General features: G+C 44.1%; 1 protein-coding gene and 1 long non-coding RNA gene across 3 annotated transcripts in view; both read right to left on the minus strand.

Annotated features, from left to right (window-relative positions):
- kremen1 (kringle containing transmembrane protein 1) overlaps positions 1 to 3,015 on the minus strand; it is a 92,088-nt gene extending 89,073 nt beyond the window's left edge. For both annotated transcript variants that reach the window (XM_047382676.1, XM_047382675.1), the window contains exon 1: positions 2,654 to 3,015. In XM_047382676.1, the coding sequence (XP_047238632.1) occupies positions 2,654 to 2,732 (79 nt within the window). In that variant the 5' untranslated portion in view covers positions 2,733 to 3,015. The remainder of the gene's footprint in view (positions 1 to 2,653) is intronic.
- Positions 3,016 to 9,125: 6,110 nt separating this feature from the next.
- Positions 9,126 to 9,822, minus strand: LOC124878571. Its single transcript, XR_007040824.1, has 2 exons — positions 9,407 to 9,822; positions 9,126 to 9,330 (listed from the first exon to the last, which is right to left on the minus strand). It is a non-coding gene; the product is annotated as an uncharacterized LOC124878571 (long non-coding RNA).
- Positions 9,823 to 16,351: the final 6,529 nt, after the last annotated feature.

Consider the following 16,351-nt stretch of genomic DNA (forward strand, 5'->3'; position numbering starts at 1 on the left):
GTCTTTTGTTTCTAACATGTTTTCTTCTGGTTTTGCCCTGTATTTATCAGTATCCATCTTCACCATCAACTCTGACCAGCCTCCCTGTCCCTGCTAAAGAAATGCATCCCGACAGTATGATGCTGCAGCACTATGTGTCACTATGGGGATGATTTGTTCAGGGTGATGTACAACATTAGTTTTCTGCCACACAAAGCATTTTGCTTATCGGCCAAAATTTTATTTTTCAGTCTCATCTGACCAGAGCACCTTCTTTCACATGTTTGCTGTGCCCCTATATGGCTTTTGGAAACTGTGAGCAGGAATCAGCTTCCTTTTCTTTCTTTACTTCTAGCTACGCTTCCATAAAGGCCAAAATTTTGGAGTGCACAACAAATACTTGTACTTTAAAAAAGATTCTTTCTACCTGAGCTGTGGTTCTCTGCAGTTCATCCAGAGTTACCATACACCTCTTGGTTCTTCTAACCTGGCCTGTCCGTTTAGATGGATTGTCATGTCTCGGTAGGTTTGCAGCTGTGCTTTAGTGAATTATTAGATGATGACTTAAACAGTGCTCCTCGAGAAGCTTAAAGGTTGGGATATTAATTTATATATTAACTCTACTTTAATCGTCTCCACAACTTTGTCTCTGACCTATCTGCTGTGTTCCTTGGTCTTCATGATGCTGTTCATTTTTTTCCTTCCACCTTAAAATGATGTGGTACTTTGTTTTTGTTTAGCACATAAACTCTCCATAAAATAAAGCTTGTGCTTACAACTTGACCAAAAAACCACAACAGTCCAAGAGGTAGGAATACCTTTTCAAGGTCCTGTAGGTGGTATAAAAAGTGATTAAGTGCCCCACTGCTTCAATAATGCTGTCTCAAATAAAGCCTTGTGAATGTGTGTATGTCGGTGTACTTCTCCGCGTGTGTGGCCACTGCACAAACTCAGTGATGTTTCTCTCCTGTGGTAAAAAAACATTTATTAGACTTCTGCTTGATGCAATTCTGCAGTCTACCGGGACACTGAAATCTCTCCAGCGTAATCATTTTAGATGCACTTTCACAAAAGCAACAGCAGCTGGCTAACACTGATAAGATGATCCACGTCTCCGGTGTACGAGTTAAAGAAAAATTGCCACCTGCTGAAGAATTCCTAATAATTGAATAGGATTCTAAGTTTTTGGTGTCAATAAGATCAAAGAAGTTTCATGGGTATTTGTAATAAATTGTCTTGTTTTTGTCTTGTTCCTCAAAGAGAAAATCAATTCATATTTAACTAATTCTGCTTGACTTTTTTGCTTATTTGTCGTAGACATACGAGAAAAACAACGGTCTTTAGGTAAAATAGAGCAGCACTGGCTTTAATGTATTTCAGATGAGTTTTGTCCTTTAAGTGATGAGGTTTACATCCACATTGGCGTAATATCTACACAGACTGAACATATTAACTCTATCTATAATACCTCATGAGTCATCACCTGCATTTACACTGATTTATTACACATCCAGTGAATTATTGTTTTACTGTAAATTCACTGTGGCAAAACTGACTTAAACTAAACATGAACTTTTTTTTCATCTTTCCTCCCCTTCCTAGTGTTATGAGGGGAATACCATTGCTTTAAATACTTTGTTAATACATAGGTACACATGGGAACACTTACGCACTGGTCCAGATGGTGGACCCTCTAATTTGAAATCCAAGGCTATAATTAAGAGACCAAAAAATTAAATAGGAAAGCACAAGGATCTGCTGCTCTGACATGAAACGCGGCGAAAATTACAGCAAAGAAGAGCGCGGTTTATGCGGTCACCATTATTAGATATTCACATTAAAAACACAACGCGCTCCGGGAGGATCCGGCTGGGGACTTTGAAGCTTTGCGCAAAGACGCAAACATTTTCTCGTTTTTTTTCCCTTTTCCTGCGTATTTATTTGAGCTCGGTGGAGAATTAAATGGATAATAACAGATGATTGAGGTTCACTCCGAGGCTGACCGATGTCTGGATGGTTCAGTGAGATTAACAAAAACCAGCAGCGCTGTGCGGGTTGTGACGGTGTCATTATGGAAAGTAGACATATTCTGTTTCAGTCGGTAAAAACGAAAATGAGACAAGCTAAACAGATTGCTTGCTGTTCAAGCAAAGAAGGTAAACACGGGTGCGCATGACGTTGGAGGAAAGTGTGCGTAAAAGATGAAGGTTTATGTCAAAATCGTTGCCTTTTATTGGGTGGAATTGATATTTTTCTTAAAATACAATCTAACAAACACATCCACTATGTTTCAGAGTTATGGGAACTATTTTTAATAGGGGTGACTGAGGCGTATGGGATACGGATTGGGGACAAGTGATCAGCGAAGCGTCCCATCAGATCAGTCACTTTCAACCACCAACTTTATCTCAGCTGATATTCCTTCGTGCTTTGACTTCACCTTGTAAACATCTTCACTAAACACGTCGTGCAATTTAGGTAGGGATTGTATCAAGGCATAAAATGAAGTTACAGCCAGCTGCTGCATGCTCTAATCCAATTTAAAGCCATATCTTTACGCATTACGATGTATGTCCTTTCGGAACATTTTTAGACACCAGCTTGCTCGATGCTTGAAGCGTAACTTTGGCGCTTTTCATTTGGACCAAAAGGAGAATGGGACAGCTCCACTTACCGCTGTCGAAATGACGAAAAGCCGCCGAGGTGATAAAGCCAGCTAGGAGAAGCGCAGAGGTGGCGCTCCAGGAATCCATGGTTTGAGTAAAAAGTCTGAAGTGGCTGATCCTCTCAGGTGAAGTGCAGCCTGATGCGCACGCTGGCGTCCGGTTGCTTGGCTCGCTGGCTGGCTGGTTGGCAGGAGTCTGGGCAAGAGTCGTTTCAAAATAAAGAGTCTGGGCGTCACGGCATTTACTTGACCTACACTAGAACACTGACACCGCGGAGATGAGAGTAGTAAGTAGAAAACAAGGATCCTATTTCCATGCCATGTGACAGGAAATAAGGGCAATGGATTCAACCTGCAGCGCTAAAAAGACAGCGGAGTGAAAATAGGAGGCGGACGAGTAGGGGGTGGAGAGAGGAAAGAGGGTGGAGGTGCAGGGTTTGGGGAAGGAGGTGCGCTGGTGCAACAAGCTGCAGGTTCAAGCAAAGCTAAATTTAAAGAATATTTATTCGAAAATAAGCCGATGATGAGCTTAACATCCGTGTAAAACTTTAAAATCAGATAAATAAGTCAAAGCTGTTATTATAGTTTTCCTCTTTTGGTTTCTGATGTAAGGTTGAATGCATAGATATGATGCACCTAGCCAGAGCTGGCTCAAGGCATAAGCAACAAGCAGCTGCATAGGGCTCTGTAAGAGTACTGAAATTGTCACTCGAGCAAGTTCATGTACATATGTTTTGTACAATGTCTTATGATCGATGATATTAAAATTGGCAAACATGAATCGCTGCAGTCAGACTGTAAAGACTTTTTGACTAATTAAAAAAAGTATTTTACTTATGGCCCACCTGTGTTTATGCCCCATCTTAACACTTAATAGAATAATCTAGCTGCAAAATAATTAACAACTAAAATAATGGATATGGTACATGTACACTCACCAGCAAATATATTAGGTACACCTTGTTAGTTATAAACTTTACCCCTATTTAATACTGCCAGAAATGCTTTAAAGTGTCTGAAACATGCCTCTAACATTTTGGCCCACATTAACATGATAGCATCATGCAGTGGCTGCAGATGTATCTGCTGCACATACATGGTCCAAATCCTCTGTTTTACCACGTGTCAAAGGTTATCCATTGGACTGAGATCTGGTCACTGTGGAGGACACTGGAGTGGACTCAATGTCATGTTCAAGAGGACAGTTCGAGATGATCTGAGCTGTGCGACATTGTGCATTGTCAAGCTGAAAGAAGATGGATACATTGGTGTCCTAAAGGGGTGGCTGTGGTTTTTAAAGATATTCAGCGTGTACCAAAGGGCCCAAAATGTGTTAATTTCTTAGGTGACAGGAGAGGCACCGAGTATGGTTTTCTACTGCTGTACCCTATCCTATCTTCTTTCAGGCTTTGTATGTTGTTACTTTCCTGTTTCTCATACCATTTCCAGTAAACCACAGAGATGGTTTTGTGTGAAAATCCAGTAGATTAACAGTTTCCGAAATATTCTGACCGAGTCCATCTGGCACTAGCAGCCATACCATACCATTATATGGAGTATATAAATTCATATAAAGATGTACGTAGTACTCTGTTAAGGGCCCCTACAGCCTTCGGTCGGCTCAGTACTAAAGAATCAAAGCAACAAAATTATGACAGCTTATTGTTACGAAGAATGACAAAACAAACCACAAAAAAACATGTTTCTCTCTCAGGCATTTGTGTCAAACTAATCAAGGTCCATTATGTCTGGAAACCCCTGCTGTGACAGAATAATGTCACTGCTCAGACAGTCCATTAAAGCACCCAAGCAACTCTTTTTAAAATACACGAAAAGCAATAAGGGAAATGTATGTAAAGAATTTGCACATGATTCTTTCAGAGCAGCAGCAAAACAGATCAGAAGGAAAAATACCAGATGAGGACATCTTCAAAGACAATCATGCTTGGTACAGTTTAGTGGAATTAAAAGCTTCTGTTTCAGTTTCAGTTGCAGCTTTTGACTAGTCATATATGATTTTTCTGACATAACAAAAGTAAGAATCCAACTAAATGTCTTTTCTATCACGCATGTCTGTTTTATGTAGTTGATTTCTCTTTTTTCCCGCACTTTTTTCCCACACATGGAATCTGATGTGTGAGGGAAACAGCACCCTCTTGTGTTTCACACAAGAACCACGCAGCGTGGTGAATGAGTTTTTCCAAGCCAAAAGCAGCCACTTATCCTAAAAATAGACACTCGATAATGATGTCACCAATCCTGGAGAGGGTGAAAAAATAAATAAATAAAAGGAGCCCAACATTTATTTTTGCCAAAACCAAGCTGGTTGAAATGAGGCGCAATGGGAAAGTAATCCAGCTTGACGTGTGCCCTTTTGAGAAATGTAAGTGCATGGCCTTGAGGTACCATGGCTGCTGAAGCTGTCCTGTTGCTGAACAGAAAGACTGTCTTAAAGAGACTATGTTTCTTAAAATGAACTTATTGAGGCAATGTTTACTGGGCAGTTTACAATGATGATGCTCAAAATGTCCAACATTTCTAAAACTCCACAGTTATTTGTCACAAAGGTTATGCATTATTTATTCTATCGGCAATCAAGAAAAAGAAAAGGAATGTACATCCTATCACACTTATTTATACAACCCTAGTATCAATGTGGTAAAACCATAGAATTAAAGTAATTTTCATTGCCATATGTTTTACTAATATTCTCACACCATTTTTCTTTTTTTTTTTTTTTTTTGAAAGAGTTGACGTTTATTAAGTAAGTGAATCTATTCAGTGGCACAATAATCCTTTATTAAGAAATAATTTAAAATCACTAGTTCCATGTATTGGATCCACTATCAGCTTCTGTTAAATAACTGGAATTGAAGCATTTTGTTATTATTCTTTTACACTTGACCTTTTTTAAGTTGATTAGTGAATCTGGGAACATTTAAGGAGTAATCAATGTGTCACTGGGTTATACATTTGATACCAACACCCATTTCTTTTAGCCAAACTGGGAAAGCCAAGAAAACATGCCGTTTAAGTTTGCATATCTTAATAAGTCAGGAAATCAGTACAAGTTAATTTTGTTTTTCTTAATTTGCTCAAGATTTATCTTATTCCTGGCAGTCCTGCTGTAGGTTTGACCGTGGAGCAACTTGTGGTATGATAGCTTCAGTTGCAGCAAAGCAATTTGTTTTGTACCTAATGGCATGCAGTGAGTTGCACCCAAAATGAAACAGGAATATTCTTGGGATCAATGGATTATTATTTAAGAGGACTCCAGATAAATTTGGCTGAAGAATCAAAATTTTGGGTAACCACTAAAAGCCCTGCAGATGTGCTCTTTTCATGTCGTAAACCAAAAGCCCACAGAAATGATGAGTGACATAGTCATGTCCTGTTCTGATTGTGAATACGTCATTGGTGAGTGAAATCTTGGTATTTCCCTTTTTGACTACTTTTTTAACTTACAAAATAAAATTACCATTTAAAAATAGTGAAATACACACCTAACAGTGGCAATTGCTCTAAGACTGCAAGGGAAGCTCAGCTTCCCCTAAAATGTCAAAAAAAAAAAGTGATCAAGTATATACTGTTGTGTGTACATGTCATTGACTAAATATGCGCTACAACGCGCACAACTTTTGTTCAGAATCAGCTTCTTATCACTGGTAACGACGCGACTTTCCTCTCACTCATTCCCACAGCTCCAGTACTTTAGACAATGAGTTCAATAGCGAAGCAAAAATGCTGGGCTTTGTCCCGTCCATCGGATGCTCAGTGTCTCTGGGGGTCTATGGGGCAGCCTCGGCTGCAGCGAAACGAGTCATTGGATAAATGCTGGGCTTTGTCCCGCCCATCGGACGCTCAGCGTCTCTGGGGGTCTATGGCGGACACTCAGCTTCTGCATGATGACTGGAGGATCTGTCTGAGGCTGAAGACCAGCATCTGCTACTGACACCTAATGCTGCTGTTTGAAAGCATAGCACCTCCTTTCTTCACCATCTTCGCCAGCTGTGTTGACAAAGTAGCTATGAACCAGCTTATGAAATAAGTAGCTATGAACCCGCTTATGAAATCAGAGTCCATCTCTTCAGGTCATCCCCGCAATCTATGAAAGATGATGGTGCAGTTTTAATGATGATGTAATTTTTAAAGTATAAAACTTTAGAGACCATCATGTATACAGGTTCAATTTAAATTAACCTAGAAATTAATGTTCCTAAAAACAGTGGTGAATGTACAGTACAGACCAAAAGTTTGGACACACCTTTTCATTCAGAGAGTTGTCTTTATTTTCATGACTATGAATATTGTAGCTTCACACTGAAGGCATCAAAACTATGAATTAACACATGTGGAATTATATACTGTGAAACAACTGAAAATATGTCTCATATTGTAGGTTCTTCAACGTAGCTGCCTTTTGTTTTGATTACTGCTCCGCACACTCTTGGCATTCTGTTGATGAGCTTCAAGAGGTAGTCACCTGAGATGGTTTTCACTTCACAGGTGTGCCCTGTCAGGTTTAATAAGTGGGATTTCAAGCCTTATAAATGGGGTTAGGACCATCAGTTGTGTTGTGCAGGAGGTGGATACAGTACACAGCTGAAAGTCCTACTGAATAGACTGTTGGAATTTGTATTATGGCAAGAAAATAGCAGCTAAGTAAAGAAAAACGAGTGGCCATCATTACTTTACGAAATGAAGGTCAGTCAGTCTGAACAATTGGGAAAATTTTGAAAGTGTCCCCAAGTGCAGTCGCAAAAACCATCAAGTGCAACAAAGAAACTGGCTCACATGAGGGCCGCCCCAGGAAAGGAAGACCAAGAGTCACCTCTGCTGCGGACAATAAGTTAATCTGAGTCACCAGCCTCAGAAACCACAGGTAAACAGCAACTCAGATTAGAGAACAGGTCAATGCCACACAGAATTCTAGCAGCAGACACATCTCTAGAACAACTGTTAAGAGGAGACTGTGTGAATCAGGCCTTCATGGTAAAATAGCTGCTAGGAAACCACTGCTGAGGACAGGCAACAAGCAGAAGAGACTTGTTTGGGCTAAAGAACACAAGAAATGGACATAAGACAAGTGGAAATATGTGCTTTGGTCTGATGAGTCCAAGTTTGAGATCTTTGGTTCCAACCAATGTGTCTTTGTGTAGTGCAGAAGAGGTGGACAGATGGACTCTACATGTCTGGTTCCCACCGTGAAGCATGGTGGAGGAGGTGTGATGGTGTGGGGGTGCTTTGCTGGTGACACTGTTGAGGATGTATTCAAAATTGAAGGCATACTGAACCAGCATGGCTACCACAGCATCTTGCAGCGGCATGCTATTCCATCCGGTTTGCGTTTAGTTGGACCATCATTTATTTTTCAACAGGACAATGACCCCAAACACACCTCCAGGCTGTGTAAGGACTATTTGACCAAGAAGGAGAGTGATTTGGTGCTGCGCCAGATGACCTGGCCTCCACAGTCACCGGACCTGAACCCAATCGAGATGGTTTGGAGTGAAGGCAAAAGGGCCAACAAGTGCTAAGGATCTCTGGGAACTCCTTCAAGACTGTTGGAAAACCATTTCAGGTGACTACCTCTTGAAGCTTATCAACAGAATGCCAAGAGTGTGCGTAGCAGTAATCAAAGCAAAAAGTGGCTATTTTGAAGAACCTAGAATATAAGACATATTTTCAGTTGTTTCACACTTTTTTGTTCAGTATATAATTCCACATGTGTTAATTCATAGTTTTGATTCCTTCAGTGTGAAGCTACAATATTCATAGTCATGAAAATTGAGACAACTCTTTGAATGAGGTGTGTCCAAACCTTTGGTCTGTACTGTATGTGTAAGTGTAATGTGGAAACAAAAAGTAAGACTGCATACTTTTGGAGGAGAGCAGAGACAGGTTAGTCAAGCTTTAAATAACTGAGGAATTCACCAAGTCCCCAGGTGTTCCATATAACACTGATCAGAGAGCTGCAGAACAAAGGTAAATTCTTACACCAACCACAAGGAGACCTGCAGGGGTCATAACTGAGAGACAGTTTTTTTTTGCATTTAAGACTGCCTGCCTCAAAGTTCCAGAACAAATTCACTCAACATGTAGCATCATGGGTTGTGGGAATAAGTTAGATACAGCCAGACCAGATAAATTATAAAGTTCAAAGCAACTGGAAATGTCATGTTCTGTAAGACGTTAAGTTTAGTTTTGTCTGCGTTCAGTTACTGATTCTGTGTTACTGTGTTTCTTATTTTTCTTGTTCCAGCAAATTCTGTGCCCCCCCGTCAGATTTCATCGTCAAGTGGGCATGCTTGCACACCATGTCCAATGTGCATCAGACAGTCCATGGTCAAGATGGCCAAGTCAGATCCACCAGCAGGAGCAGTGGACACCCATGTCTATCATGTAGCTGATAAAAACATAACAGAGCTTTTCGGGTTTAGAGTTAAAAACAAAATGACATAAATAAGAAAATCCGAGGCTGTACGGATGATCTCCAGTGTGTTTTACTTTTGCAAATTTACATTGACAGTGGTTAAAAACATCATAAACTCAGATACCCCTGAGTGTAATGAGTCACTCTGAGAACCTGAAATTTCAACTGGACACAACAGGTAAGATTCAAAAAGTTTATCATAAGCTCTGGATGTCGTCAGGCAGGAAACCCCCAGCGGCAGACTCAGGAACCTCTTAAGGCAGACAGATGGGTTAGTGGCTGAGCAGAGAACTGAGAATATTGTTAATCTCAGAGGAAAAGCCACTAACCTTCTCAGAATCCGTAAGGGAACCAGGAAGCTGATCTTTGGCTCCTCAGAGTTTTGATGGGGCAAAAGTACGGAAGCGTCCCACGGGTGCTTGGGTTTAGAAACCCAGTGACTGAGCTGGTTGCGGTGGTCAGGGGACAGAAACTGGGTCAGAGCCGTGCGAGCAGATATGGGCAACAGGGAGAAGCTTGAATCATGGTCCAGGGAACAGAAATGAAGGGGAGGAAGATTCAGGCTGACAGATCCAGGGGTTAGCCAGGGCGAGTTGGTCCGGAGGCAGAAACATTGTTGTCCAGAAAGCTGAAACCAATTAGGTATCTGACGTGGCCAAGGCATATCAGGGAAAGACGAGATCAAGATCAGGCAGGCAAACAAGGAAGGAATGCTGGACAACTACTCACAAAAGGCTTTCGAAAATATGGCACTGTGTTTGTCAAAGAACTGCTTATAGGGAGGAGAACAGGTGGAGCAAGTGAGGTATAATTAGGGAGCTGGATGGGAAGGAGCAGGTGAAAGGAATCCTCCTAATTGCTGCAGCACAGAGCAGGCAGACAGAACTAATGCAGACAAACGGTGCAGAATCATGACAGTCCGGCTCCTGACAGCAGACTGCCATCAGGTTCACCACTTGCTCTCCACTCTCAGGCGGACATCTTTGGACCTTCTGTCCAACTTGGTACGTTGGAGCAGGAGCGCACCGGCGATTGGCCGCTCTGGCCTGCACCTCCGACATGGCAGTCATGGTTCTTCTGGCCATTCCCCAAATGCATTGGCATCTCATGGCAGCAGCATGAGCAGACGGAACCTTAGCTCCTTTTTCTTGACAGGTGAACACTGGTGGGTAAAATCCATGGATAATGTAGAAGGGGGACAGACCAGTGGTGCAAGACAGAAGGAAGTTGATGGTGTGCTCCACCAACATTAAGTTGTGTGATCATCTAGTGTGATCGGCGTCACAAAGGACACGCAGCTTGGTCTCAACCTCTTGGTTAGCCCTCTCAAACTGTCCATCAGACTGGGGTGAAAACCAGAACACAGACTGACAGTTACACCCAACATTGAGCAGAACTCCTTGCAATAACAGGAGACAAACTGAGGGCCTCTGTCGGAGACAATGTCAGTGGGAATGTCATAGAGACAGAACACTTCATGTGCCAAAATCTCTCCCATTTCCTTAGCTGAGGGGAACTTCTGCAGAGGGACCAGATGGAACATCTTAGATAACCTGTCAAAACCAGTGAGGATGACAATATGATCATTAGATGTGGGCAAACCTGTGACAAAGGCCATTGCGAGATGAGACCAAGGGCGTGACGGAATGGGTAGAGGTTACAGCAACCCCGAGGGTGGACGTCTAGAAGACTTGGCTTTGTTGCACTGTTGACAGGACGAGATGAACTCTTTAACATCCCTGGTCAGGGTACGCCACCAAAACTGAGACTGGACCACCTGTAAGGTTTTATTGATCCCAGGGTGACAAAAACACCGTGATTTATGGCAGAACAACAATACCTTCTGGACAAGGTGGTCCGGCATGAACAAGTGATCTCCTGGGCACAAGTCTTGGGGAGGAAGATTCTGGGTGGCATCCCTGATCTCTCTCTCAAGGTCCAACATGATGATGGAGAGTCTTACTGCCTCTGGAAGAATAAATTCCTACACACTACTGGTCTTGGAGTTAGATCTCTCATAAATTCTGGAGAGTGCATCAGGCTTAACATTCTTGGTCCTGGGTCTGTAAGACAAGGAGAAGTTAAAATGTCCAAAAAATAGTGCCCACCTGGCTTGTGGGGGGTTGAGTCTTTTAGCAGATTTACGGTACTCAGAGTTTTCATGATCGGTCCACACAATGAATTGCTCAATAGCTCCCTCTAGCCAGTGTCTCCACTCCACCAAGGCAGGCTTAACTGTGAGAAGTCCTCGATCTCCAACATCATAGTTTTGTTTGGCCGTAGAGAGTCTTAGAAAAGAAAGCACAAGGGTGCACACAACCATCAATAGATGAGAATAGCGCTTACCCTGGTGTTAGAGGTGTCGACCTCCACGATGAACTACTTCTCTGGGTCAGGGGTGCGACGAACAGGAGCAGAAATGAACAAAGACTTTAATCTAGTGAATCTTTCTCAGCCTGATCATTTCACACAAAACGCACTTTAGATGAGGTGAGTGAATAAAGGGGAGATGCCACCTGACTATAATTTCAGATAGACCGACGGTAGAAGTTGGCAAAGCCCAGAAACCTGTGGAGCTGCGTGCGGTCAGATGGTGTGGGCCAATCGGACACTGCTGGGGTCTTAGTAGGATCCATAGTGACCTGGTAAGGAGAGATAAAAAAGCCCAGAAAGGGGGTTGAAGTGGTGTGGATTCGCATTTCTCAGCCTTGACAAATAAGTGATTTTGGATTAGGCGGAGAAGGACAGAACGGACATGGAGTTTGTGGGACTCTAGGCTTTGTGAAAAGATCAGAATGCCATCGAGGTAGACATATACGAAATGTCCCACCATGTCTCTGAGGACATCATTGACCAATGCCTGAAAAACAGCTAGGGCATTGGTCAGTCCAAACGGCAAAACCAGATACTCATAATGTCCAGTGGGGGTGTCTTCCACTCGTCCCTTTCTCTGATTCAGACAAGATGATAAGCGTCAAGGAGATCAAGGTTGGTAAAATATTGGCTCCCTGAATCAGGTCGAAGGCAGAGTTCATTGGCAGGAGTGGGTAACGGTTCTTGACCGTAATGTCGTTAAGACCACGGTAATCAATGCATGGTCTAAGAATCTACCTCCGGCAGGGGATGAAGAAGGACGGATGATGCCAGCCTTTAAGGAGTCCTCCACATAAGTCCTAATAACAAGATTTTCAGGAACTGACAGGGAGTAAAGGCGCCCCCTAGGGGGCGATGTGCCTTGGAGGAGATCAATAGCACAAACATAGGGCTGATGAGGGGGAAGCTTAGAAGCCCGAGACTTATTGAACACCTCCTTGAGATCATGGTATTCAGATGGAACCTTAACCAGATCTGGGTAGTTCTCCTCGATAGAACTGACTGGGTCAGGAGGGGAACAGGCAGAAAACAGACAGGAGGCAGAACAAGTCTTAGACCACACCATAATAGTATTATTTTGCCAATCTATCTGTGGATTGTGTTCTCTCAACCAGGTAGCCCCTTATACAATAGGTAATTGAGGGGACGGAATGATAATGAAGGTAATCTTTTCACAAGTGAAAGTTGTTTCTGGGAAGAAAATGTCTCCGTGGAGAAGTGCTCCACCAGTCAGAGGTGAAAAAAAGGAGTGTCAAAAAGCTGAACGCAGGTGGCGAAAGACTGGACTCCAGGTTTACTATATTATCTATAAAGAGTGACTATACAGATATAACCTACAACTGAAAAATGCAAGGGAATCTTTCTTTTCTGAGATCATCAACAATGCTCATGCATTATTTGCCACGGTTGACAGGCTAACAAACCCTCCTGTAACTGTAGCATCTGAACTCCACTCTACCAGGGCCTGCAGTGAATTTGCTAAATTCTTTACTGAAAAAACCCAAAAGATCAGAGGGGCAGTCAGCACATCCACATCAACTCCAGTACCAAAGTTGTCTCCAACTAGAACAGATTTTGACAAAATTTCCGAATTTCACCACATAAACTACAAAAACTTAGAAGAAATCGTACACCAACTAAGCTCTTCTTCCTGCTGTCTTGATGTTTTACCCACAGCTTTCCTTAAGAAAACTTTGCCCATAATGACATCTGATTTAACACAAATAATAAACCCGTCCCTTTTGTCAGTTGTTTTCCCCCAGGCCCTTAAAACAGCAATTATCAAACCTCTATTGAAAAAGAGCAACTTGGACAAGCTGCTACTACAGAACTACAGGCCTGTATCAAACCCCCCCTTCATCAGCAAGATTATTGAAAAAGCTGTGTTTCAACAGTTAAACAACTTCCAAACAATGACCAACCGCTTCAATGTCTTCCAGTCAGGCTTCCATGCTCACCACAGTAAAGAGATTGCTCTTGTCAAGGTGTTCAATGACATCAGTATAAATGCAGACTGTGGAAGAACCACAGTGGTGGTATTATTGGACCCAACTGCAGCATTCGACACTGTTGATCACTCCATTTTGTTAGAGCGCCTGGAAATCTGGGTCGGCCTTTGTGGTACAGCAGTCAATTGGTTTAAATCCTACTTGAAGGACAGGTACTTTTTTGTGTCAGTAGATAATTTTACATCAGAAACCACAAAAATTACATGACGTTCCCCAAGAATCCATCTTAAGGCCCCTCCTATTCAATATCTACATGCTCCCCTTAACTCAAATTTTAATAAACAACAATGTAAGTTATCATAACTATGCAGACGACACACAGCTATACGTTACAATGTCACCAGGTGACTATGAACCCATTCAAGCGCCGGGTAAATGCTTAGAAGAAATCAATGCATGGATGTGCCAAAATTTTCTTCAGCTGAATCAAAACAAAACTGAAGTAATAATCTTTGGACCAAAGGAAGAGTGTTTAAAAGTTAGCACACGGCTTCAGTTAATACAGCTAGAAACCACCGGTCAGGCTTGAAACCTGGGTGTAGTGTTGGACTCAGACCTGAACCTTCAGAGGCACATAAAGACAGTAACAAGGTCGGCCTTCTATCACCTAAAGAACATATCCAGGATTAATGGACTAATGTCTCAGCAGGACCTTGAAAAACTAATTCATGCATTCATCTTTAGTAGAATTGATTACTGCAATGGTGTCTTCACAGGTCTGCCTAAAAAGTCGATCAGACAGCTGCAGTTGATCCAGAACGCTGCTGCCCGCGTCCTCACTAGAACTAAGAAAGTGGAGCACATCACCCCAGTTCTAAAGTCCTTACACTGGCTCCCTGTAGCTCAGAGAATAGCTCTCTCTTCACCACAACGGACCGGCACAGCGCCCCCATTACTGTGGCAGCCGCACCGATCCGTCTGTCGATCTCCCGCTCCATTCTTCCCTCACTCGTGAACAAGACCCCGAGATACTTAAACTCCTCCACTTGAGGCAGGAACTCCCCTCCAACCTGTAGAGGACAAGCCACCCTTTTCCGGTCAAGAACCATGGCCTCGGACTTGGAGGAGCTGATCTTCATCCCAGCGGCTTCATAGTGCGTGCTGTAGGTCTAGGCTAGAGGGGGCCAGCAGGACCACGTAATCTGCAAAAAGAAGAGACGAAATCCTCTGGTCCCCAAACCAGACCCCCTCTGGCCCTTGGCTGCACCTAGAAATCCTGTCCATAAAAGTTATGAACAGGACCGGTGACAAAGGGCAGCCCTGCCGGAGTCCAACATGCACCGGGAACAGGTCCGACTTAGTACCGGCAATGCGAACCAAACTCCTGCTCTGCTTGTACATAGATCGGATGGCCCCTAGTAAAGGGCCCCCGATTCCATACTCCTGGAGCACCCTCCACAGGGTATCACGAGGGACACAGTCGAATGCTTTCTCCAAGTCCACAAAACACATGTGGACTGGTTGGGCAAACTCCCATGAACCCTCGAGTACCCTGTAGAGGGTATAGAGCTGGTCCAGTGTTCCACGGCCGGAACGAAAACCATACTGCTCCTCCTGAAGCCGGGGTTCAACTATCGGGGGGACTCTCCTCTCCAATACCATGGCGTAGGCCTTACCAGGGAGGCTGAGGAGTGTGATCCCCTGTAGTTGGAACACACCCTCCGGTCACCCTTCTTATGTAGGGGGACCACCACCCCAGTCTGCCAATCCAAAGGCACTGTCCCCGTCCGCCACGCAATGTTGAAGAGGCGTGTCAACCATGACAGCCCACAACATCCAAAGACTTGAGGTTCTCAGGGCGGATCTCATCCAACCCCGAAGCCCTGCCATCGCGGAGCTTTTTAACCACCTCGGTGACTTCAGCCTGGGTGATGAAAGAGTCCAACCCAGAGTCCCCAGCCTCTGTTTCCACCAGGGAATGCGTGATGGCAGGATTGAGGAGATTCTCGAAGTATTCCTTCCACCGGCCGATAATGTCCCCAGTCGAGGTCAGCAGCTCCCCACCCCCACTGTAAACAGTGTTGGCGAAGCACTGCTTCCCCCTCCTGAGGCGCCGGACGATTTGCCAGAATCGCTTCGGGGCCAACCGGTAGTCTTTCTCCATGGCCTCACCAAACTCCTCCTCCCAGGTCCGGGTTTTTGCCTCTGCCACCGCCCGGGCCGCGGCACGCTCGGTCCCATGGTACCCGTCAGCTGCCTCAGGAGTCCCACAAGCCAACCACAGCCGATAGGACTCCTTCTTCAGCTTGACAGCGTCCCTTACTGCCGGTGTCCACCACCGGGTTCGGGGATTGCCGCCGCGACAGGCACTGCAGACCTTACGGCCGCAGCTACGGGCAGCAGCATCGACAATAGATGCGGAGAACATGGTACACTCGGACTCTATGTCTCCAACATCCCTCGGAATCTGGTCAAAGCTCTCCCAGAGGTGAGAGTTGAATACATCCCTGGCCAAGGGTTCTGCCAGACGTTCCCAGCAGACCCTCACTATGCGCTTGGGCCTGCCAAGTCTGTCCGGCTTTCTCCTCCTCCAGCGGATCCAACTCACCACCAGGTGGTGATCAGTGGACAGCTCAGCCCCTCTCTTCACCCGAGTGTCCAAAACATGCGGCCGAAGGTCTGATGATACGACAACAAAGTCGATCATTGACCTCCTGCCTAGGGTATCGTGGTGCCAAGTGCACTGATGGACACCCTTATGCTTGTACATGGTGTTCATTATGGACAATCCGTGACTAGCACAGAATTCCAATAACAAAACACCGCTTGAATTCAGATAGGCGAGGCCATTCCTCCCGATCACGCCTCTCCAGGTGTCACTGTCATGTCCCACGTGGGCATTGAAGTCCCCCAGCAGTATAATGGAGTCCCCAGGAGGGGCACTATCCAGCA

Source organism: Girardinichthys multiradiatus, chromosome 12, assembly GCF_021462225.1.
Source record: "Girardinichthys multiradiatus isolate DD_20200921_A chromosome 12, DD_fGirMul_XY1, whole genome shotgun sequence".
In the NCBI taxonomy this organism is placed as follows: Eukaryota; Metazoa; Chordata; class Actinopteri; order Cyprinodontiformes; family Goodeidae; genus Girardinichthys; species Girardinichthys multiradiatus.